The 24342-nt window shown below is 40.9% G+C and overlaps 1 protein-coding gene across 1 annotated transcript in view; it reads left to right on the forward strand.

The window, feature by feature from the left end:
• TGFBR2 (transforming growth factor beta receptor 2) overlaps window positions 1-24342 on the forward strand; it is a 60204-nt gene that overhangs the window by 4298 nt on the left and 31564 nt on the right. The window contains exon 2 of the mRNA XM_065629766.1: window positions 23133-23304. Within this exon, the coding sequence (XP_065485838.1) occupies window positions 23133-23304 (172 nt within the window). The remainder of the gene's footprint in view (window positions 1-23132; window positions 23305-24342) is intronic.

The following is a 24342-nucleotide window of genomic DNA, read 5'->3' on the forward strand; positions in this document are numbered from 1 at the left end:
CACCTGGTGAGCAGAGGGACGAAGGGATGTCCTGAGGCAGGTGGGAGGCCAGTGGTGCAGTGTCTCCTTTGCCACATAGGATCCCTTTAACTTGGGAAATTAGCAGGTAGGCACATCCCAGGGACATCAGCTAGTTTGTGTTACCAGCGCATTGCAAACTCAGTAAAATGGAGTAAGATATCAACCGGTTCTGTGCATGTGTTGGAGAGTACAAGCTTGCTGAGTCCTAATCTAAGAGATTTAATGCTGAGATTTTGATTTACTTAATAGGTCTTTAGCCTTAAATTTTTGTGGGGTTAGAGGTTTGGTTTGGTTTGGTTTGGTTTTTTTCCTATAGGATAATGGGAACTGGTTTTTAAACTCTTGTAATCAAGAATAAAATAAAAGGTCATGACAAAATATTTGCGCTTTTATGAACTCAAATTCTGGAAGGTTAAAATAGACCCAAATAAATCAGAAAGGATATGCCTTCTTTTCAACAGACTAGTTATAAGTCCTTTTGAAGTTTAACTTCACTGTCAGGTGGAAGTGATAAAAGTTATGTTAAGAAACGGCAGATAAACTTGTTACTACAGGGTATAGATTGTTTTTACAGCAAGGAGTGGTCGTACACACTGGGGCAGGGCATTGTAGTTAAGGCAAGTGCCGCTGATCTGTATGCCACTCGTGGCTTAGAGTTGATACTAAATATTTGCAAGATTGGGTTCTCAGTGACCCAGCTAAGTCTTCAATGCTTATTTTTCATAGTATGTCTTCATTCTGGCATAAAGACAGAGCAGCAGCACTGGCATTGGTTGAGCACAACCATTTACATCTTACTGCCTGAAAGAACACAGATTTAGTTAGTGGACAGATGTTTAGGGTAAGACATGCGGAGAGAGCAAACCACTTCAAACACCATCCAGTGGTGAAAAACTCATCTAAAGTAGTAGTTAGAACTACCAAATCTCACCAGGAGTTGCTTAATTCTATTTCTGCTGGTGGCAGCATGCCATCGTTAGTTTATGTCCATCAGCTTCTAGGGATTTAAGCAGAATTTGAATTGAAACATGTATTAAGGGGGTCTGCCTTGCAGTCCGTACAGATTCTTGAGTCAGGGACTGGTGTCCATTTGTCTGCACTGCTGCAAAGTTTAGTGACTGTTTCAGATCTTAAAAAACAATAACATTAGCAGTGGCAGGAGAAGTACTGCTTGCTCATTTGTCCACATTTGCGCATTTTTTTAATACGCCATTTCCTTGCTCTTTCTCTGAATGCCATTGTGGTTGTTAACAGCTGGAACTGGAACTACCTGTCCTTTTTTTCATACGGGTTTTAAAGCCTTTTCACCTCTGGGAAGATCGTCTGGGGAAATAGTAGTTTTCCTTTGCTCAAACAAGTGGTATTTAGCAAGAACTTCCTGCTGGCATTCATCCCTGAGTTAATCTGGTTAGAATTAGAGGTGGTTGAGAGTTTTTGACGCTGTTTTTCATGGGAAAATGCTGATTTGTCAAAACTGAAACAATTTGTGGAAATGTACCAGTTTCCATTAAACTTTCATCAGGAAACTTTTTTTTTCTTCTCTAGTCCATGGTGGAATTTCTGTTATAGAAAGATAGAGAAGGAGAAATCATCATTAATCAATAATTAGAATAATCACTGGTCGAGGCTGAAAGAAAGGCAGGACCAAGTGCCTGGTCTGGCTCATGGAGTGCACATTTGAATCTGGAGCTCCCCCTATCTACCCTCCCCAGGACAATGGACGGCTGTCACTCTTATCGTGCATGCACACACAAACACCCCCACACCCGCCACTTCAAATGATTTTGGCTTCGCTCTGGTGGTGAATCTGAAAATGTATAAAGTGTCACAGCACTTTGTAGGGCAGGAAAGACATTTTCCCGACGGTGTTGTTTAGGTTGTCCTGCAGCTATGTGTTTGTTTCCTCCTTGTTGGGTGGGAATGGCAGTGCTCTGAATGTCTGGTGTCTTCTAGTCTTTGTTTCATATCATAATAACAAGCTGTATTCAGACATTTCTGTCATGCAAAGGAACCACAATTTTTATTACTAACAGTCCTGATAGTTTGATTCCAGGATTCCAGCTCTCCACTCACACAGAGTAGTAGTTTGGCAAAAATTTGACTGAAATTAATAGATTTCAGGAACAGATAGAGGAGTCTGCTTACACACGCTTAAAGCATTCCTTCAGTTTACCACCCAGCAGATACATCACTACAAATGACACCTACAGTTAACATTTTGCCTTTGGAACAGTAATCTGGGACCAGAGTTATTAGAAAGATGTCTTTTGTTTCCTGCATGCCTTCTCTTTGTACCCAAAGACTTCAGCCCACACTCTCAGATGAGCTGTTGCCCTGCTCCATAAGTAGACATCTGAGATTTTAAGGTAAAAAAGAAAGACTTATCAAGCAGCCAAAGCCATAAGTTCAGCCAGTGATTTCAAAGTCACACCACGTTCTTTCTGGCTTGTTTGTAGTCTTCAATAATATGAGTTTTGAAAGATAGCGTCTGCCCTTCGTGCAGTTGGTTGGTTCCTCCTAAACAATGTGTTGGTGTACCTGTGGGCCTCGTTTAATTCAGCATTTAAACTCAGTTTAAAAAAAACCTGTTATATGCAGAAGACATTAGAAAATCCATCTTGTGTTCCCAAGGTTGTGGTGGCTTTGTCAGGGCTTAGAGACTTCCTTCTGTTAGAAAAGCAAGTGAATTTGAACAGTGCATACTCAGAGAGCAGTGGGAAGGTTTCACAGTCTTACTCCTCAGAGCAACATTTTCCAAGTAAAGACCCAAGTGTCGTTCTTATATGCCTGGGGCACTTTAATGGGCCTCTTTAAAAACTAGCATTGTGAAAGTGGAACACATGCAGGGCCAGATTGTCAGCTGGCATAAATCAGCTTCACTCTGTTGAAGGCGAGGAACCTGCCCTGATTTATACCAGCTGAGAATCTGGCCACAGAATAAATAATAGGCAACTGTATGTTATGAGGCTGTAATTCCCTTGAGGGGGCTTTTGTGATATCAAGTCTTACAGGAGCCAGAGTGATCTGTTTCTCTTTCTTGGAGCAAAAGAGTAATTTGACTGCAATATTTTGAAGTCCTCAGAATGTTAGGAAGGAAAGATTTTAGGCAGTCGAGGGAAAGAAGATGCTTTCAAACTTCCTGTATCATTAGGGACTTTTGTCCAGGAAGAATCACGGGAGGAGAATTTGGGAGGATGGAGATAAATTGATTTGGGATAGGTAGTCCCAGAAAAAGTGAAGTGTGCAAGACAGATGATTTCTCATTGAGACCAGGCCTTTCCTTTGAAAGCACTTGTGTAGATTTCCCAAGCTATACAAAAACTGAAGCTCTCTCATCACTGCTAAGCTGCTAGTGCTGGTGTTATTAATAAGGAAGCAAAGTGGAGAATGGGAAATGAGGACCAAGGGGTAAACTCCTCCTTAGTATGTGTACATGGTTTAATTTTGTTTAACATTTCACTGAGAGAGGTCCTAAGTGAGCTGGTACTCATTTTATTGACTTAGAAAGAAAAGGGGATTCAGTTGGATTTTCCAAGAGTTAACATGTAGCTCTCCTGGGTCTAAATATTTCAGATGTGAGATGCAGGTGGGCAGCCTCTCCCCAGTTTTAATCCTGCTGTGGATTCTGCAGCCCAGAATGGGAGTAAGTGCGTCATGTGTATACGTCACCTGTTGGCATGGTTAGGTGGTGCCTGCGGCTTTTGGATGATGATGTGGTAATTTTGTAGATTTCATCTCACTAATTAATAGAAGCACATTTTTAATGTTGCTGTACAAGAAGGTGAACTTTGAAACACACCACAGGTGATTACTAATGGATTATCACTTCTGGTTATTTTCAGAAAAGGAAGCAGCAGCAGTCCAGGATTCTTGTGTGTCTTGAGATGCTGGTCTGATCCTTGAGATCTAATTAGGTCAGATACTATTGACAACTCACTATATAAAGCTGCAGAACAGCAGTGGTTTTGATAGCATGGCTTAAGCAACAGTTTAAGAAAGGTGTTTGTGCTCAAAGGGAGACAAAATTTCTTACCATTTTGACTGCTTCCCTGTTTTTAGTGTTACCTGACTGTCCTGAGCAACTTCCATATGCTTTGGGAGCTCTGTGGCTGGAGCAAATCTGAAGTCATAGTTACATCAGGACTTGTGCACTTGGAGTACTCCAGGAGCGTAGTGTATGTGAATAACTTCTGTCCATTAAAGTGTGTGCTTTGGGAAATATGTTAGATATAACTACACTTTTTCCATTTCCAGTTTCTTTCTCCAGCTGCCTAGTATCTTAAAATGTTACTTCATCAGACAGTATCTACTGTGCAGTTCCAGGCCACTGCTGACGGGCGGTCTGTAGCTATATGTTAGTTTATTTTGCTTCAAGTCACTGTAAAGCTACTAATTAACATGGAGTAGCACTTTTCTGTTATCCTGAGCAAGACATTACGTAGGCTGCTTTTTTTTTTTTTTTTTTTTACCTTTTATCCTAAAATGGGCTGCATTGTAAAAATATACACAATTAAGGATTAATCTTTTTCATTATGTTATCGATAGTGATAAGATGGAAAGACAGTAAAATCATATGTGGGAGTTCAGCATCTGAGCAGCACTGAGTTGCTTATGGATTTCATGTGATAGTTGGTCCCTTCCTGCACTCAGGATGCTCCAGCCTCAGCTCTGTAGCTGTCTTAAGCTCTCCTGTAACATGACTGGGCAGTGACTCCAGGGTGTCCCATTCTTCTTGAGAAACTCATAGAAAGAATGCAGGAATGAAAAAATAAATCTTTGTGTGTTTCACTAATGGGAAGAATTTAATGAGGTTTTGAACAGCACAAATTTGTCAATCAGTGATCGAATACCCATGATTTCAAAAGAAGAGCTGTCATATGCGGGTGGCGGTTGATCCTTTATCTCATTTGGCTGGTTCTGCCCACAAGCATGTAGCAATTACCCTTCTCATTTGTCTCCTGCATACAAGGAGATCTATGATTCTGCAGTGACTGTGCTGTGGCAGTTGGCCAGCTGCCCTGCTGTGCACCTTCTACCTCCCCACAGTGCCCATTACCGATTTTCATGTTTGCATTGCCTCCTTTTCCTACAATGGCTACAGGCTTTGCCCAGAAAGTGGGAGGCCCTGAGAGTATCTAAACTCTATCAGTGATGGGCTCTGAAAGGAAGGATCCTTGCTGGCTGAGACTGCGCAGGGCTGTAGAAGTGGCGCTCTGCAGAGAAAGAGTTGACATGTGTGCGGGTGGTCCCCCGAAGCATGTCAGAGGAGAAGAAAGCCTGTTTCCCGGATGGATTTATTCATTATTCCAGCCCCTGCAGGGTGACCGATATTCTCTCCAGGGAGTTCACAGCACAACAAAGAGAGACTTTACATACAGAAACTTTTTTTCCTTTTAAAACTGAAAACAACCATTTCTCATCCTCATGAAAAGATCAGAGAGGACCATGTAATAGTCATGACTTCGTAAGCCTCTTTATTCAGGCTTTCACAAAGTAACTAGGTCAGCAATACGTGCTTCTGGGCTATTGAATCTCCCCTCTTCCCCTCAGTCTGTTCTTCCATTTCCTCACCCAACTTTACCACAAAGGAATGCCTCAAGTCAAAAATCTGGGAAGCTGATCCTTTTATTGCATTTGTAGTATTCTCATCTGGTACGTGCAGTGCCAGGCCATCAGTCTTGCAAAGCCGGCATAGTCCAAGTCTGCGTGTAAACAGCAATACCACATTGTCTGGTTGTAACTAAAGCCATATCTGTTCTCTCTTTGCTCTGGATAATAGAAACAGGAAGACTTTCAGTGGGAAGTGATTGATGAACTATTCTGGAAAAGGGAATACAACCAAAAAGTGCTTCTTCATCTTTATTTTTCTTTCTCCATCAACTCCTTTCTCACACACTGCTTACTTCTCACATTTTATACTTTTGCCTTGAAGTTTCTGCCTGGCTGGGGGCTTTGCTGTTCTCACTCTTCCCTGAGGCCACACTGGCACCATGAATATTAGCACCACAAGAAGCAGCCTAGAGCTTCCTGTATGTACATGTCCACTGCCTTTAACATGTATAAAGGAAGATAAAAATATGATTCAAATTTCATCACCAAAATCCAGGAACATGAGATTCACAACGAGGACTCAGGCAGTTGTTTAAAAAATAGGCACTTGACCCTAAAAGGAAGATTTGGAAGTATCCGTGTTAGGCATCCAGCTCCTAATATACATGTTGGAGGGGGTTAGAGGCTCATACATGGGAGGAGGAGGCAAGACTTGTTGGTGACTTATAACTATGAACAGCTTTTGCATCTTGACCCATGGTTAAAGCAGTGACCTAGGAAGTGAGAAGCCTGGGCTCAGTTTCTTAATCTCTGGAGACCCAAACCCAGATCTCCAGCTTCCCACAATTTCATCCACTGTATTGTTGATGCCACCTTTAAACTTCAGTATAGGTATTTGTATTAGAATTTCCACAGTTTCAAGTAGTTCTGCTTAACATGTGGCAAAAACATAATGCAATGTGTTAATTACAGTTTCTAGAAACAATTATAGAATATGTGGGAAATGAACAGAGATTGCTTCAATGCTGGTCTATTGTAACTGGGAAACTGATGTTCAAAGAGAGCCATAACTCAACAGAATTTCTGGATTAGAGCCCTCAGAGTACCCAGAAATTCTCATCAGTCTCAAATACCCTGCCAAATTCAGTAAGATACAATTAGCAATTTTTTCTCCCCTATTTTTCTCAGGTTAAGAGGCTATGTGCTAGGAGCTGCTGGGGAATGGTGAGACACAAAGAAACTTTGGTATCTTCCTTCAGTTTGACCATTTAAGGCCTAACTCTTCTATCAGTTGTCTACATATATTTTATTCACAGTTCAGCCAACTTACACTTCCCCTAATTTGGCTTTTTTGTTCTGGTAACTTGTAGTATGATTGTCAGGCACATACCTACTGGTGGTTTGAATTCAGAAACATTGGCCTTCTCGTGGGTGAAGGTGGGTAGCGAATGCTAGAAGCAAACCACTAGTTATTTGAAGTATCTCACCCTTGAAAGTTAATGACAAGGCACATTTACCACTATCATAACCACATACCTAGAAATAGAAAACACTGACACCTGCCTTCCCAAGCTGATGCTTAACGTGAGTAGTTAGACTACCCGTATGATCATCACTCTTCCCTTTAAAAGGTGGATTTTGTTTTAAGTTCCCATTTTGTGCTTTTGAAACGGAGGTTTAGATAGCTCTGAGCAGAGCAGTAATTTCCACTTGATTGTCCTTAGGCCTGCAGCAGGTTAGGAAGGAAGTGGTACTGTTTGTTTAGGGAACCGTACAGCCCTTTTTAGCATTTTCAGATAAGAGCCTAATGTTAATGATTGTCTACCTTTTGAAAACGACAGACTGTTGTGGTTTTGAACATATGAAGAACAAAAGAATTAGGAATAGTACCTACAGCTGCTATTACCAGTCTGGATGCAGATTTGGCCAGATATGCAGGCAGTTTGCCATGCTTTAATAAGGTACTTAATATAAACACCATTTGCCTCAAGGCAAATATAAGGTAGTGCGACCCAGCTAAGTCTGCTCTGCCAGAATGCTAAGCTGTGGGTAGGAGAGCTCACGTGGAAGTTCACCACAGTTAGTTGATGGCGAATAAGGTGTTAAACTGTGCTAACTTGATATTTTAGACTCTGTGGTGAATGAGATTATGAAAGGTGAACAAGCATCTATTCCAACAGATGAAAGCTGCAGGTGAACTAAATCACTCCAGAAACAAGGTATGCATTTTTAACAAATAGGATAATTTCATTATTAAAGCCCTGTCAGGGGGCATGATGGAAGTCCCGATGTGAATCTCTAAATCAAGGCAGGTTTTTGTTTAAACATATACTCAGAGAAGTTAGGGTTTTGCAAAACTACCCAAGTGGAATGATTACACTTACAGAAGGCCAGACTGGGAATATCATTTCAGCTCTTGGCACAGATGTCCTGTAACCTACAAATCTGTGATGCAGCAGGTTACTACCACTGGGCTGTATCACTCATGTCCCTCTCAGAATTAGGACTAGCAGCTCCAGAAGTAACAACCAATTCAGCTACTCTGCTAACTAACCCTGTACAAAGATATTTCAAATATTCATAACTTACAAAATTTTGCACCCAAGGAATTTTAAAAAAGCTTGTATTCCTACAGAGCACTTTTCTCTGGAATAACCTAAGCTATTACTGCGTTTGGAAAGCTTGGAATTGTTGTGTTTTGTGAGAACACTTTTAAAAACACACTGTGTTATGCATGAGTGTGGTATTTGTGAAAAATGCCAAAGTGACAGCTTTAGAGAATGAGCTGCCCACGTCACTGAACAGTTAAACCAGAAACCATAACAAAGCATGCAGCTGGCTCCTGGTGTTTAAAGGGATGCTGAGTAGTTCAGCTACTATGGCCATGTTGTGCACAGCTTCCTCAATGACAGTTGTTGAAATAGTATTTTCATGACATAATTATTAATCCACTTGGCATTTGATTAAAATGATCAAGGCATTTCATAGAAGCTCTTAGACATCCTACAGACTGTTACTGATTTCTGCAGTTGAGTAAGTGCCCTCCAGATGGATGATGATGTGCTATTACCAATATCCAGAAACATTCAGTGACTCTAAACTGTTAAACATCAGCTAGCATAATTTGACATAGCAGCACTCAGAAATCACAGATTAGCATCTGCTGAAGATCTTATCCTATTAAATTTAACTAATACATGTGACAGTAAACATCTTCTGTCCTGTGGTAGCAGGATGAGGGATGTTATACTGTTGCCAGAAATGAACTGTGCCATTGAAAAGTTCATTAAGTATTATCATATTTTGCTTTTCATAGTTCTCAGTTGTTAGGAAAAAAAAAAGTTGAATTGGATGAATTTTGAGATATTCAGTTGAAAATTAAGAGGCAATGGAAGGTTTGCTTCTGAGCTGCTGCTTGATATGCTTGATCTTTTGTTTCTGTCTTACATTTTCCTAGCTTTCTCCCTGAAACAAGTCCTTCAATAGAAGTAATTGTTTTGTAGGCACTTAAATTAGTTTCTTCCTTGCAATGTTTCTTCTAAACAAGTGTGTAAGTGTATATGCTGTCTTGGAGTGCTGGTGAAAGATTATGGTCTTGATAATGACTTAAGATACAGCCTGAGGAGTGAAATAGTGGGTTTACAGAAATGACCATATCTGGGAGGGGAAAGCCCTAGAAATCCAGCTCTGTGTGTACTTTTCACATTTACAATTTTATTCTGCTTCATCATAAAGAAAGTGTAAGAGCCTGCTGCCTTTCACACATCTTCAGGCAGGTAGACTAAACATTTGGGGCTGGCAAATTATTTCCCACTGAGCTGTGCCTAGTGTAGGAATGTCGTCACCATAACACTGTGATGCCAACCCTGTTTGGGGCTGGCTTCTGCAAGCAGTGGGTAATGTATTGTTGTAGGGAGTGAGAATTGTTGTATTCCTACATGCAGATTTTTTAATGTCCAAGGCTATTTTTTTTAATGTGGGGGCTTACCTGCTGGACCATGCACGCATGAAGAAGAGACTGTCCTTAAAATACTCAATTTTATTGCCTAGTGAATGAATTCTTTGCACGTGATTTAGAAATAATGGCAAAGATAAAGACCTTTCAGTGAACTTTCAAGGGATATATTTAGGGGTGAAACACCTATTTATTTCAGAATGGGCAGGTTTCACTCACAGCTTTTATTTTCCTATAAGCCCAGTAAAATTTCAGCCTCAAATAGAAATGAAGGAGCTGATTACTCTTTCCTTTATTTCAGCAGAATGATATTGCCAGCTACTGATTCATAGTCTCAAATGTAACTGGGGGGAGTTATTTGCAAATGCATTATAGAGAACAGCTAATACCTGGGTGATATGTTAGCAAATTTATCTTTGGCAGATAAAGGAGATGTTGCTTAGTTGGTAGAAATACTTCTTTACCAAGACATCTGATAACTCTCTAACAGCATGCCACAGCAGTAGGATTTCTGCCACAGAAATCAGCAAAAGAAAGTTTTCCTGAGGTTGAATATCATTAGAAGTGTGTATTTTTATGTATGTGCCCTTTTCTCAATACTCAGTGTATAATTCCCATTAGCGGTTGTGGAAGTTAGACACATCTATCAAGAGAGCATATCCCCAGGGTATTAAATTCTGTTATTCTGCTTCTTTGCATGTAACTTGACAGAGACAAATACAACCATCCAAGCTACTGAATTTGAGAAGGATGTATATTTTTCCCCAAATCCATTCAAAGCAATTCTGCTCCCAAGGGATTACATTTGAATCTAACTGTCCTCTGATTTACTATTTTAGCTGAGCTGATGGATTATGAAAGAGAGTAATATCTTCTTCATACTGTTTTCCTGAACCTGTCATTCAAAACTTGCTGTGTGGGGAAAAAATGGTTCATAAATATTATTTTCCTGGAGGAAAATGGCTTCTCGCAGTAAAAAAGAGCTCTGAACAGAGCTTCCGCGTAAACGTGTTTGCCCATCAGTGGCTGACAGAGAAGCCTCTGTGTGTGTGTGTGTGTGTGTGTGTGTGTGTGTGTGTGTGTGTGTGTATGTTAAGGATGTGGACTTGTTAAATGAGACTTCTTCTTTGGAAACAGTTTTTCAAATAAACTAGGAAGGATGGGTTATATTCAGGTCTAGAGAAAGAAATTGCACAGAATTCTGTTTTACCAGAATCCGTAGATTATATTGTAAACTAGTACCGTAGCAGGAGCATCCTTTGGTCAGGGGATGTGCATTAACTTAAATTCCAGATTTCTCAAATATTCCATTCCTCAAGTTCAGAGGTCTTCAAAAAGCTAAGCAAAATTAGCTCTTTTATGCTCCTTACATTAGGAAGTTGTCTTTTTATATTAAGCTTAGACGAAAATCGGAGAGTCTTAAATTGTGACTGTAAATTTTGCACCCTAAACACATCCTTGTTTTTGTGTTGTTTTCTTGTTTGTTTGTTTATGGCTGGGAGGGAGGCATAGTGGCAGTGAATGCACTTAAAAAAATTTCACTAATACCCTCCTTTTAGCTGGAAAAACAAATATTTATAAATCCCTCTGAATCATGTAACTGTGTAATGATTTCAAGTTTGAAAGCACAGTTGTCTGGTTAATCCATTTAAATGCTCATTTTGAATGGGCAGCTGTGAGTCTTTGTCTGCACACAGCTTCTCCCAATACTTAACCGGTGTGTTATAAAATACCACAGAAATTCTGGTCTAGTTCAGTAGCAACCAGCATACACACATTACAGTTTTCTGTTGTACAAGATAGAGACTTTCCCCATGCAAAGCACCTCCTGGTTTAAGGTGGACTTAAAAGCTGTGGCTGAGGCCAGTTTGCTCAGTCACTGTATAGATTGCTGAGATCATGCTTAAAGAATGTGCAGGTCCTGGTCAGAGGCACAAAGCATCCCCTAACTCATGATTTGAACATGCTCCAGCAGTTGATACAAAAGGTGCACTTGTGAAGGGCCAGTATAGAGGCACAATATGGAGTTGTGCATGGAAAAACATCGAGGAATTCTGGTTTGATTTGCTTCACCTAGGTAAAAAATAGAACACGGAACAGCAGGACTGCAATTTGTGTACTCCAAACCATGTCATTGTACCTAAAATCTTTTTATTTCTTACTTATGCTATTTGTGCCCCTTGTGCTTCATAATTATGAAGTATTTCCTACTTGCTAATGTGACACTTAAACCGATATTTGAACACATGCAGCCCATTCCAGTTACTGTCTTACATTTTGAGACTGCTTTTGATTTTTTTTTTTTAATCACAAACCCACTATTTAGGTTTGTCTTGGCTTGACTAAAGTTTTGTTCCTTGGTCCACAGGATCTTGCTTCCAGTTTAGAGAAAGGAAGTGCAGTCAGAATCAGGCCCTTTGAAGTCAGAGGTGGGAATTAAAGTTCAGCAGAGGTTTCAGAGCAACAGGTAAAACTCAGGTGACACTTTTGTCTGGGTTTAAAAAGCATTTTCCCAGACTAGTGGTAGTTTCAGGTAAATGTTCATCAGACTTTTCCTATGAAACAAAGCAGAATTGAGGAGACTGGCTGAATTTTAGTTTTGAGTTCATATTATAGATCTGCAGCAAAATCAGATGTTTCACTTCAGACAGAGGATATCTGTGCTTCACAGTACTATCTGTCCCATTTATATAGCCCTTTCTCTTGAAAAAAAAGTGTATTCTGAAGCCAAGACTGCTTTGACTCTGAAAGAGTCCTATGAAAAGGAGACATCTGGTAGGTCTGTGTATGGCTGAGGACATAGTCACAGAGAGTAATACCTGTCTTCTCAGATGTCTCCCATAAGTGTTGTTAACTGACTTGAGATACCGAAAGTACTTTTTCTACACTTAAAAGTGAAAATAACCTCCTTTCTACTTTCATTGTGGATTTAAACAGCTATAGGGCCCATCCCGAGGTTCCTCAGCAAATATTTCTGGGGAGAAACATCAATCCGTGGAGTGCTCCCCAAAGCGTCATAACCTATGCAGATGAGGCCTAGACAAGTCCCCAAAAGTGATGATGCCTGGCAGAAAAGAATAACTGCAGAGCCCTTGTTTCCTCCCCTGGAAGGGCTGTGGCATCCCCTGTCTCAGGGCAAGTGGGGTTTGAAAGCAGACTGCGCTCAGGCTGGAGGCAGCAGCAGACAGCAGGTCCTCCACGTCCCTGGCATGGTGGGGAGCCTGACCTTGCCCCAGATGTAACCGCAGCCATGGATCCACAGAGACTTTTCTCTGCCCTCAGCAGTGGTGCTGCTGTTGAAATACGCAGTTTTGCGTTACCTTAGCCGTGGGTTCTCGCTCCTCATACCACATTCTTTATTGTGTTTGTGTTGTCAGTTGTCTAGACTGAAGAACTGTTCTGGGTCAAACTGGCCTTTTGGAGAGGGAGGGAGGTGTGGTAAAGTGCAGTCTGATTCCTCTGTGAGAGAGGAGAAAGTGCAATGAGGGATGTGAACAGTTAACCAGAGCAGGGGAGCAGGACTGCTGTTGTTTTCCAAACTGAAACTGTTTGTGCAGATATTTTCGATATGGCCTCACTAGAGAGAAAAGAAAAAGGGAAGATCTTTTGTGTTCACAATGCTTAAGAAACAAATTAGTCATTTTTCTTAAATTGGCCTGAGGAGGACTTCTCCATAAGGCAGACAGTTGTTGTTCTCAAAATATGTGTTTCCTTGCATCAAAAAGGAACAACATTAAAAATAAGATGTCAGAAAAGGTGCACGAGTGCGAAGGAGGCTTTGCAGTGGCCTCCCCAAAGGAGGGATCTCTGGAAAGCCACATGTGGCAGGGAAAGATGAGTATGGTGTTATGATTCCAAAACCTGTCAGGAAAGTGTGTCAGTAATTTTAAGGGGATATTACTAAAGCAAATAAAATGAAAAATAAAAGCCTGAAATAGCAAATACAGCAGTGACACCTGTTCTGATTCACCAAGCAACCGAGCTCTGTCAAAGGGAACCTGACGGAGTCAGATGTAATTTTGAATTTCCTGTTTTGTGTGATTTGTCACAGTCTTAATGTCTGTGCTTCATTTCCACTACTTTAAAAGGCAAGCAAAAATCTCCCCGCAAACTAACATATTTCATGACCTTTCCTGGAGGTTCTGCTGTGAGACCAGAGAGGGTTTGCAAGTGCTTGCCAGTCTCCTGAGTGCACGAACAGTATTAATAAACATCTGCTCATCTGTATTAACTCTTCATAAGGCACAGCAACTGGTTTTAAGTATTATTTACACAGTTTCCTCTACATTTTAGTTATCTTAGTCTGCTTTTTTGAATACACTAGATTCCAGTGGAGATACGTTTAGCAAGAGTTTAACTGTAGCAAGAGTTAACTTTAGCAAGAGTTAACTGTGGTTTCAGAAGATTTGGCTTTTTGCCACCAGAGTTGCTGCATACTGCCAGCGGAGAGAGCAGTCTTTAAATCATTACCATTTTACATTTGGAAAAGATGATTTTTCTGCCATCTATCTAGCCTTTATTCCTGTTGAAAATGCTACAGGTAGATAGTCAGGTAACATGAAAGTTTTTTCCACATACAGAATTCACACCTCTTGAGCTTATAGTGGATTTAAAAGTAATTGATTAAACCACAACAAATTTGTGTGCAGTAAGTCTCAATTCTGACACTGGCTGTTCCAAATATAACCTATACTGAGGCAAATCAGCTTTAAAAGGATTTGAAGATCCACATGCAAAACTGTAAAATCTTCACCCCTTTAATTTAATCGGCTAAACTCACGTGGTGGCGTGTGCATACCAGGCCAGCACATAGTTATTTGAAGCTGTTCAGAAAGTTAAGCATGACAAGGCTGTATACTAAATATGAGTAAAGCCCTGAAGGAGTGTCATTTGTGAGTGTTTGGCTACGAAAGTTATGTTACTATTTTTGATTTTCGTGCGGCTTTGGTTGTGCAGTGGTCTGTGGGAGCTGAGGGCAGGGGTTCATCTGCACAGCGGCCCTGTGGCTGCCCGCTCTGGTGTCGCAGCCATGAGCTGGCACGACAGGTGGCTGTGTAAAGAAGAAGTAGGAACTGTACCCATGTGCCCACCTACTCTGACCATCACAGGTACCACAACTGCAGTTCCCCGTGAGAAGGATGGCAGGGTTTGGCAACGCAGCGCAGCAGGAAGCTCGTAACGCTTTTGAAGTGAACCTCTTTGCCCCTACCATGGATCTTAATGTGTTCTGCTGCCCACAAGATTAGCAGAAGATGCACACTTGCCCTGTGACATAATCTTTAAAACTTCTCTGCCTTCCTCCCACCTGTAGCCTGTCCAGTGAGGATGCTCCTAAAAAAGCAGACAAGATTTGTCTTTGCCTTAAGCATATATGCCTATAGCATATACAAGACAGACACTTAGGACTGCTTGTAAGTAACAAAGGGATGCCTTTAGGTAAGCAGCACTGGTACATTAAGAATATGATTAATTTTTTTTATGATCTCATGGATTTTTCAGTTTGTATGTGATCACTGAGCACATTCAGTAGCCTTGCTCATAAACCGAAGAGCCAGGATGTGTCTCTATGGAATGCTTCATGGCTAATGGAAATAGCTTGACATCATTAGCAAATGTCCTAAAGTACTGTTCTACCTGTACTGGGTGGATTCCTGAATTTCCCTGTTGGAAACTGGGAGTTTAATAAATAGGCCCTTGAAAATAGGGTCAAATGACTGTTGAAGGTGGAGATTCCTCATTTCTCTTGTAGTAAGAAAGATAAAGGGAAGAAATGTAAACTAAGATTTTGGAGGGAGCATGTGTCTCTTTCAGGACCTGCCCCAATGCCATTATGAAGAATGAAGAGCCTTGTCATATTTTGAAGTAGGTTGTTGGTGGTGGTGTGACTGTTGAGGGGGCAGGAGTGGAGAGAAGCATGTTTCTATAAACAGGCTTTCTTAACTAGCTGAATGGAAAGGTGCGATGGGTTCAGAAACTCCATTCAACCTACTTAGAAGATCCAATTGTATGGTTTTGTTCTGGTGAGGCTCTGTAGCTGAGAGTGAAGGCACATTTGTGTTTTATTGAGTCAGAATTGTTCATAATTGTGTATGTTTTAAATGTTGGGGGTTTTGCCACAAAGAGTCTTCCGTCATGAAAGAATCTTTGCTTCCTTCTGTATCACAGAAATAACTGTATAATGCTTGAATGACTGCTGTCTATTTTCAAAGCATATATGTTGGAAAAAGAATATTTGTACAAAGCTGAAGTGGTTATTCGGTGGGCAGGCAAGAATACAAAAGGAGGTGAAGTTGCAGAGTACGCTTTTTAATAAGCAGGTCAGAATTAGCTATGCCAATGTCAGTTCTGAACCATGAATCATGCTTATTCCAACAAAGCAGGAAAGCTGTTTTTCCTAATCTTGTGAACCAGATGAGCATTGCTGCACTTGATACTCACTGTATATCTGAAGTCACAGGAGTTAACCACTAAAGACAGCTTCCAGTAAATTCCAAACTTAATGCATTATGCAGAAAAAAACTAGACACTGTAGTTATAGTTGAATAAATGGATCTTCATGTTATATCACATATGGTTCTCCAGTGCTGTGTGCTGTTTACCAGCTGTGTTAAGGAGGCTGTAGGTTAAAGTCAGGAGAAGATGAAATGTCCCTTTGAGTGCCCTATGGGAAGCCATCATTTAGATTTTTTTTCAACCTTTTTGCCTGGAGACAGTATTCTTTTGTTCCGGCCTACCGTGAAGTGCTAAACAGTGGCCAGAAAATGTGGAAGAGAGCAGCAAGTTAAAATTCCACAGGTAAAAATCCATCTCATTATTTGAAGCATCACAATAATGTTATTTTTATTCCCTGTTTTCAGGATGTATTCAGTTCAGAATTGTAACTGCTGAGCTCTAAGTGAGTCTCCTCATACCTACACTAATGTCAGGAGTCACAGCAGTGAGGTCCATTCTTAAGCATGTTTGAGGCAGTTCACTGTCGTGCCCTGTACCAGGGAGAAGAGCCCAGCCCATGATTAAAACTGCCAATGCTAGCTCATTTTGGAAATGGTGGATAAAAATGGTGTTATTTTAATACTTTAAATACAAGAATGATTTTTCGATCTTCAAGATCTCCAGCTTAGTATGCTGTTCCCTCCCTTATTTTCTCTGGTTGTGTCCCTCCTCCCAGCTCCTGCCAAATTTGATTTTGTTTCTGTGTCAGCGCCTGCAGCAATCCCTAAAGCAAAGTTTCATCAGTTCCACTTGCTGTTAAAAGCCAGGCGCTTCCACTGCAGAGACGAGTTAAACAAAGTTTTCTAACTCCTGCTCCTTTTCCTTTTGTCTTCTCCCTCTGCATGTACCTTCCTCCGCTCCTCGCCTGCCAGTAAATGGGAAATAGCAGTTTCCCAGATTTCGGAGCAGTTCATCAGTGGCCTTACTGCTGTAAAACGGTTCTTCTGCTTGGACCTTCCTTCAGCTGGGGGTGGACAAACTACTTCTGGCTAGGTCTAGCTTGTCAAAACGGCTTACCTAGTCTGCCCTCTTCTTTCCTAGCAGACTTCTTGGTTGTGGCTGAAGAGCAGGTCGTAGCCCACATAGACTACTTGAAGGCCCATGGGCCCTGCCAAACCATTCTTTCCCCCATCTTATAGTAGCTGCTTTGTGGTAGGATGGGTTGCAAGGCTATATATGTGTCTTGTTCCATTAACAGTTGTATTGTTGCCATACGATAGGTGTGACTTGCATTTTTTTCATATGACAGGCACAAGCCATTACATGATAGGGAGAAGCCATGACATAAATCTCTCCAAGTACTTTCACAAAGAAGCATGTTCATGAAAAGGAAGTTATTTTGGTCTTTATCCTTTGCAGAGCCCCAATGCGGCTTGGTCAGGCAGGGAAGCAGCACAAAAGTCCCAACCACTTTGCAAACAGAAGTGCAATCGATAACACTTCAAGGCATGTAAAAAAGCACCGACTAGGCAGCTGTTGTGCTAGGCTGGAAGGCTGAAGATCAAAAGGAAACCAAAGAGGTGAAACACCTTCCAAGGGAAAGAAGGGAGTAAGTTGCTAGGGGCAGACCAGGGTGATGTCAGTGATCTGTGACTGTATATGATACAGGTCAAGGCAGAGAAATTCTGCAAAAGAACGTGTAGGAATGAGATTTTCTGGAGTCCTGCCACAAGGACAGTTAAATATCTGGTGAGCTAAACATTTATGCAACGTGTTTTCCTGTGACATATTTTAGCTGTACTTAAAAGTTTGCTCATGTTTGGCTTTACAGAGACTCTCTCAGCACTCTTGATAATCATTGTTGTTAATCTTAATGGAGACAGTCACAAAAATCCTGTGCCCATGGTAATCCTACTGGGGGTAAATCATATTTGAGATAAAGGACTGCAGCCCAAAGCAGGGTCCAAGACAGTATGAACTATGCAAGTTCATATTCACATAGCGAATACAGGAGTATGTATCACAGAATGACACTCCATTTCAACTTGTGACAGCATAAAGCTCAGGACTGGCAACAGTAACTGAAAAATTGAAAATACATATTTCATAGGGTTACCTCTGAAGGTGTTGCCATGGGAGTTATTAGGTGATCTGCGGTGTTGCCAGTTCCTGTTATTTTGTGATGAGTCGTGTTAGCTGACATGTTTATTGAAGATCAAGCTCCTGGATTCCAGTGATTTATTTTCTTTTTATCTTTTCATTTTGTAAGTTAGACAGTAATTCCAACCCTCCTGCTTGTGGCCAAAGTTTCAAAACATGACTCAAATGCACTCTAAGAGTTAAGGCAGCAATGGCAAAGAAAGGAGAACCCAGCAGTTGGGTTTTGGCTGGGTTTTGTTTTGTTTTGTTTCCTTCTCTTATTTCCATCATCTCTCTGGCTAGGCTTGTGATTTTGTAACTCACGATTTTTGAATCTTCAGGGTTGACTGTGGTTCCATCTTTTCTTTGTTGTATTACTGCTCTGAACATAATCAGTATAATTAAGGATAACCATCAGGATATATCCAGGTCTTAAAAGCGAAGCTCGGATCAGTTATTTTCCTTGACTCCTTCCCTCCTGCAGTTGATTCAACAATATCTGTAAGGCAAAAAAATGTGGTTTTGAATCATCACATCTCACTTTCATGATGCTGGCAGTGTCCACATCACTATCAAAGTTCTGCTGAGGTTATAGATTTTGTACTGAGGGTGGTAGGCAAAATAGAAAAAATACTGTCTCTCATACTGTTCCTGCAAAACCTGCTGTCTTTCTGTTGGATAGGAAGGTAATACAGCTTGGACATTTTCCTAGCTGCTGCTGTGCTTCCAGCCCCTGGGACGTGATGTTGTGGAGCTGTGCTCTTTGGGAGCACAAGGACAATCTCTGCCAAGGCTTTCTGATAAAGGCACCCTTCTCCTTCCAGATTTCCATGATGTAGTGGAGTGAAGTCTTAAATTCAAGCTTCTCCCATCAGGTGGAATTCTTTCTCAGAGTCTGAGTAGCTGAGTTCCCATTCCAACATCTCCCTCAGCATTTTTTTTTTTAAAGAGATTAGATCTACCTGCTCAGCAGTGCTATTTTGTATGTACACATGTGCCAGAGGCACTGGATGAGGAAAGAGAAATGCACTAACAAGATAGGAGTAAAAGAAATTGGCTGCTGTTTCTGAAATGCACCCTAAGACATAGGGTTTTCCAGTGTGGATATTCTCAAAAAAAGACAGCATATTGATTTGGGCTTTATTTAGATGTTATTGACTTTTGAGAGTTCTGTAATGGTACTAAAAATCAGAGGACTGTAAACTATAGCCTGAGGCCTCAGTGAAAGTTAGGCATCTACAAAAAACAGACACAAAGCAAACAACTTCAAAGACAGTCAGTAGACTTTGGGTGAGGCATATTGTTTATTGTCCCAAGAAACCATAAAAAAGATGTGAACCATAGAGCAAAAATGTTGTCCTGCAAGCCTGGCTCCACCAGAATCCACGGAGTTGATATTTCCTATATGGCTGCTCCCAGTGTCCCTTGCATAATATCCAGCCCACGTGTTGGCTTGCACATTCCATGCATTTTAACCACAGTGACTGAAAGTTACTTGAAAGTTTCATAGCCAAAAAAAACACAGTCTTTTATTTACAGCCCATGGACAGGGAAACAACAAAAGCTAGAATTAGACTTCTTGTAGAAGTCAGAATAAGAAAACTAACATTAGACTGTAGATGGCAATTTTAGGAGACAAGCGCACATTTTAGGATGACTTCCTTCAGATTTGCAAATCTGTGTTTTCTCTGTTGACTTTCCTATTATATCCACATTTTTTTTTCTCATGCAAAGTGAAAGGTTGCTTCTGTCCACAGTGTTCAGGTAACTTTAGTTGTATGAACAGGAGAAAATCTTGAGGAGTTGGCTCATGTGGTATGAATTGTGCAACAGGATAGTCAAGCACTTTTAGAGATGGGCATTCAAGTGACTACAAGAAGAGGAGCAATCTTGCTGATCATGAACCACTCCCTGCTTCTGGGCCCCTCAGAATATGAGTGAATACACCTCCCCAGGGAAGAGCCCTACCAACTTGTCATTCTCCAGGCAGGATTCTGTGGATTAGAGGCAGATCTGAGCTAATATGACTTGGAAGGAGACCAGTCTTTCCTGGATTCCTAAATCCTCACAACCTAGCAGGCTAAGTCTCAGTAATAGCAGGCTGTGATCAGAAGAGAGTGAGGTTGAGACCACATCTGACTACAGATTTAATCTCGGGCCATTTGCAGAGGTTGATTTCAGAATCAGTCTGATAGGGGAAAGTCAGACTTGGCCTTAACTCGGTTACTTTGGAACTAGATGAGTTATCAGAGTGGGCAAAGCCAGGCTGTATTAATGAGCAATACACCAACACCTGCTAGAACAATGCGACAGGGTTAGGAAGAGTAAACTGCAGTCTCGCTTTAGATCAGATACTGAAACATGGAAGAAGGTTTGCCCACCTGGACAGTTTATCCAGTACCTTGAACTGCCAGAGGCACTGCACTGTCAGCCTCTATTACAAGAATTTTTGGAAGAAAATTCAAGTGTAATCAGTTCTGGAAGTCCTAAAACCCCATTAGCTTTTGCCATTTATTTAACCTGTTCAGAAATTAGTTGGGCCTAACTATACAGCCTTTGCTAGTAATTGAATTCAGGCTGACCACCGTAACTGAAGAACTTAAGGTCTGTGACCTTGCATTGGATTGCTGCATTCCAGATAGTTGAGGGGTTTTTTTTCTTTTTTAGTCAAGTTGCTTGGTTTCGATATCCCTCCTTGGAAGAGGTCCAAACATATTTTCATATATTTGTTCCAGCGGGTGAGTCTTGGCAGAACCTGGAATAGCTGGGGACAGCACAGAAACGAGCCCTGCCTCTCAACAAACATCATGTGCTTGAACCAGTTTACTTAGGGTCTTGCCTTCACGTGACTTCTGTCTCCAGCACCGCCAGCACTAGAGAGGACTGACTTGTGTCTGTGGCAGAGGCATCCATCACGACACAGCTACCCAGTGAGACACGGAGCCGTGTGAGCTCAGAGGTGAAAGCAGTGTAGATGCAGCTAAAATTCTTTGCAGTTTGAGCAGCAGAAGTCCTTCCCCTGCGCTCAGTTGTGAGCCGCTTGGCACCCTGCCACAGGTTTCCTGTGTGAGCTTGGGTGAGTCACTTCATCTCTCCCTTGATATTTGTCTGTATTGTTCATCCAGGCTTTTAGGACTGTAGATTGTCTCTTACTGGGTAGAGGTACAGTCCCTTGTTATCAGATTGTTTTTAACATTACTGGAACCTAGATAAATCAATACAGTTATTACTTTCTCTTCAACATGTAGTAAATAGGAGGTACCATCCAGAAGAGAGGAATAATTTGCCATAATGATGATTATATTAACACATATTTTATAGAACACTACATTCAGGACCTTTTGAGTTCCTACCACACCTACTTCAATGAGGCTTTGTTCTTCTGCCTGTCTTCAGGGAGTTATTGCAACACAAATAATTAAGAAAAGTTTGCCTGGGGCTTGAAATTCAGCCAGCCTGTACGTTACTGCCAGCATTCTCCACCCAAGTGCTCCCAGTGAGCTCCTCATAACCCTCCCCTCTGTGTAGGAGCTTCTTCTGTACCATTAAAATCATAAGGAGTTTTGCCACTGATTACAATGGCAGTAAGATCAGAGACCTTACGTCAGTACCAGAGCATGCTAATGATGAGAAGGATTTGTGATTCAGATAAAGAGGGAAGACTTTTCTCTCAGTCCCTCACAATGGCTCAGAAATCCATTGAAAATGTTACCAAGAGGCCTTTTTATTTCCTTCTGGAAAAAGCACGTGTATTTAATTCCTGTAATAAAATATTCTAATGGTAGTAAATAGTGAAGTTCTAGAAGCAAAAAATTGATTTCTCAGCTAATGGAAGAGAGAGGGGGAAATTACGAATCCCTGGTTGCTTATTATTGCTTGACTAGCAACATTTGGCCACAAAGAGCAATATGAACATAGTTTTACCAGACAGGTGGCTACAAGAGAAGGGTTGTGCTGTATGAAGCCCAATATATCTTTAAAGTGGTTCAGCCTACTTTTCCAAATATATTACAAAGTGAGTCAGACTGAAACTGTTGTAGATAGTCTGCTCCACTTCACATAGTTGCATATTCATTTTAGCTTTAGAAAAAAGTTTATGTTGGCATTTTCTGTTCCTTGTAGTCACACTGGCTTTTTAAAATAGTTTTTGAACTAAAAATATGTTTCCTGAAATTCATACACTTGGATGAAAAAATCTCTTCCCTTCCTGCTACCACACTGAAGCAGATAGTGAGTACTAAGACTCAGAACCAGTAAGCAAGTAATTCTTCAATGGCGGGGTACAGAAATGTAGCTATTGAGTCAAAGTAGACTACTACAAGACAGACTGTCATTGCAAGTTAGTGTGAGTTCAAGTCCCTTAAGTTAGCCCAGGAAGACTCCAGTAACAGATTACATGAGCTGCACAGATGCCCTATTGCATTTCCAGCTTGAGTTTCACCCACAATCTCTAGCAGACCATCTGCCTTAAGTTGAAAGTCAGTTCCAGCTCTCTGTTGTTCTATGTGAACAGTAATCAGATTAGGGCCAAGACGTGGCTTATGCCTCAGGTTTGTAAAGACAAACTTGCAAAATTCATCATGATCCATGTAATAATGATGTCACCCACCTAACATGCATTCCCACTATGGTATCCACAGTTACTTTGGCACACAGGTCATGATGCAGTATATTGTACATGGGGGACAGACTCAGTGCCTCTAAATAATGCAATTGGGTGACTGGAGAGTGGTTATTTCAGTGCAAACTGGACTCGGAATAATTTTGATTCTGCAAATAACAAAGCAACTTTTGCTCCCTCTGAAGTCAACAGAAGCTGATTTCACTTTTCAAATTCACTTTGATTAACCTGTTCTTGACACTGTGGCACTTGCCCTGTTGTAAAGAAGATGGGTGGTTGTGAAAGGCCGAAGATTTTCTAATTTGAGGTGGGAGGGAATGTTTACTGAAGCTGAGAACCTTATATTCGTAATGAGCAATAACGCAATCTGATAATCTAACATTATTGAGTTTTCTTCTCTGTTTTTTCCTTAAGCTGAAAATATGTCACCTGTAGACAGAAATAAGGAAAGTGGATTGCAAATGCCAAACCTATGCAAATTTTGTGACATTAAAGTAACAACCTGCTCAAACCAACATCAGTGCAAGAGCAACTGCAACATCACAGCTATCTGTGAGAAGAATAATGAAGTCTGTGTTGCTATATGGTAAGTTATTGCTTCATACAGGTGGGGAGGAGAGCACACCCTTGTTCGTCATTACTTAGTACTTTCCTTAATTTCTCTGGTATTCAGAATGTCCCTGCTACCTCACCAGGCTTTGCTCTCTGGCTTCCAATTCACATTTTGCTCAGCATACTGAGAGTTGTTTGAGGGTAACAACAATTCTGATATGAAATGTTCTCGGGATTTTTTTCTTTTAAAGCAGTTCTGTTCCGGCTTATGCTGTTATTGGAAAAGAGGCATGTTTTTTTTGCTCAAACTGTTGAGCTGGATCCACCCACAGCACTTTGAGTAGAAACAGAGTTGAGACTCAGGGAGCGTTGTGGTGACATTTGCTGAAGACAGACAATTCTCTCTCAGGTTTCAAAGTGAACTAGATTATGTAGATCTATCACAGGAGGCTTATTTACCATGTATAGGCAGAAATACTTTCTCTCAAAGGTAAAAAAAATTCTTCTGTGTATATAGCGACTCTGGTGTGAGTGTGGTGCTTTTTATGTAGCATATGTCTAGGTTCAAATAAATCAAGGGTATATGAAAATGAGTTGTAAACGTTTTTTAGGATTTGTTGACTCTAAACTTGCATTCCAGTATAAAAACTGGGGGTTTGCCTTTCCATAAATGGTAAGCCAATCCTAACAAAGAAAACCAAAACCACTCTTAATGAGTTCATAAGTGGACAAAAGGAACAGAACTGAGTATTTGCAGCATTGCTGCTAATTTAGGAACATAGTTAGAACCACTCACAGAAAGAAATAATTAATTCATTCACTGAGGGATTAGTTGTGTCCATTGACTGGAAGAGATGTTCAGCATAATTGGAAGTAGACACTTGAAGTGCAGAATCTGTCCAAGGTGCTGTTCCATATTTGTCTTGTGCTCCTTTAGTAAGTGATCAGTGTCTATTATTGCTGTACAAAGTGGGTGTAATGCAGTTTAAGATACACTCTGGATTTTTCATGCTAATTTGTCCAAAAGGCAAATGAGTTGAGAACTGTATTTAAAGTGTTCTTTGCCTCTGAG

Source organism: Caloenas nicobarica, chromosome 2 (genome assembly GCF_036013445.1).
Source record: "Caloenas nicobarica isolate bCalNic1 chromosome 2, bCalNic1.hap1, whole genome shotgun sequence".
NCBI lineage: Eukaryota > Metazoa > Chordata > Aves > Columbiformes > Columbidae > Caloenas > Caloenas nicobarica.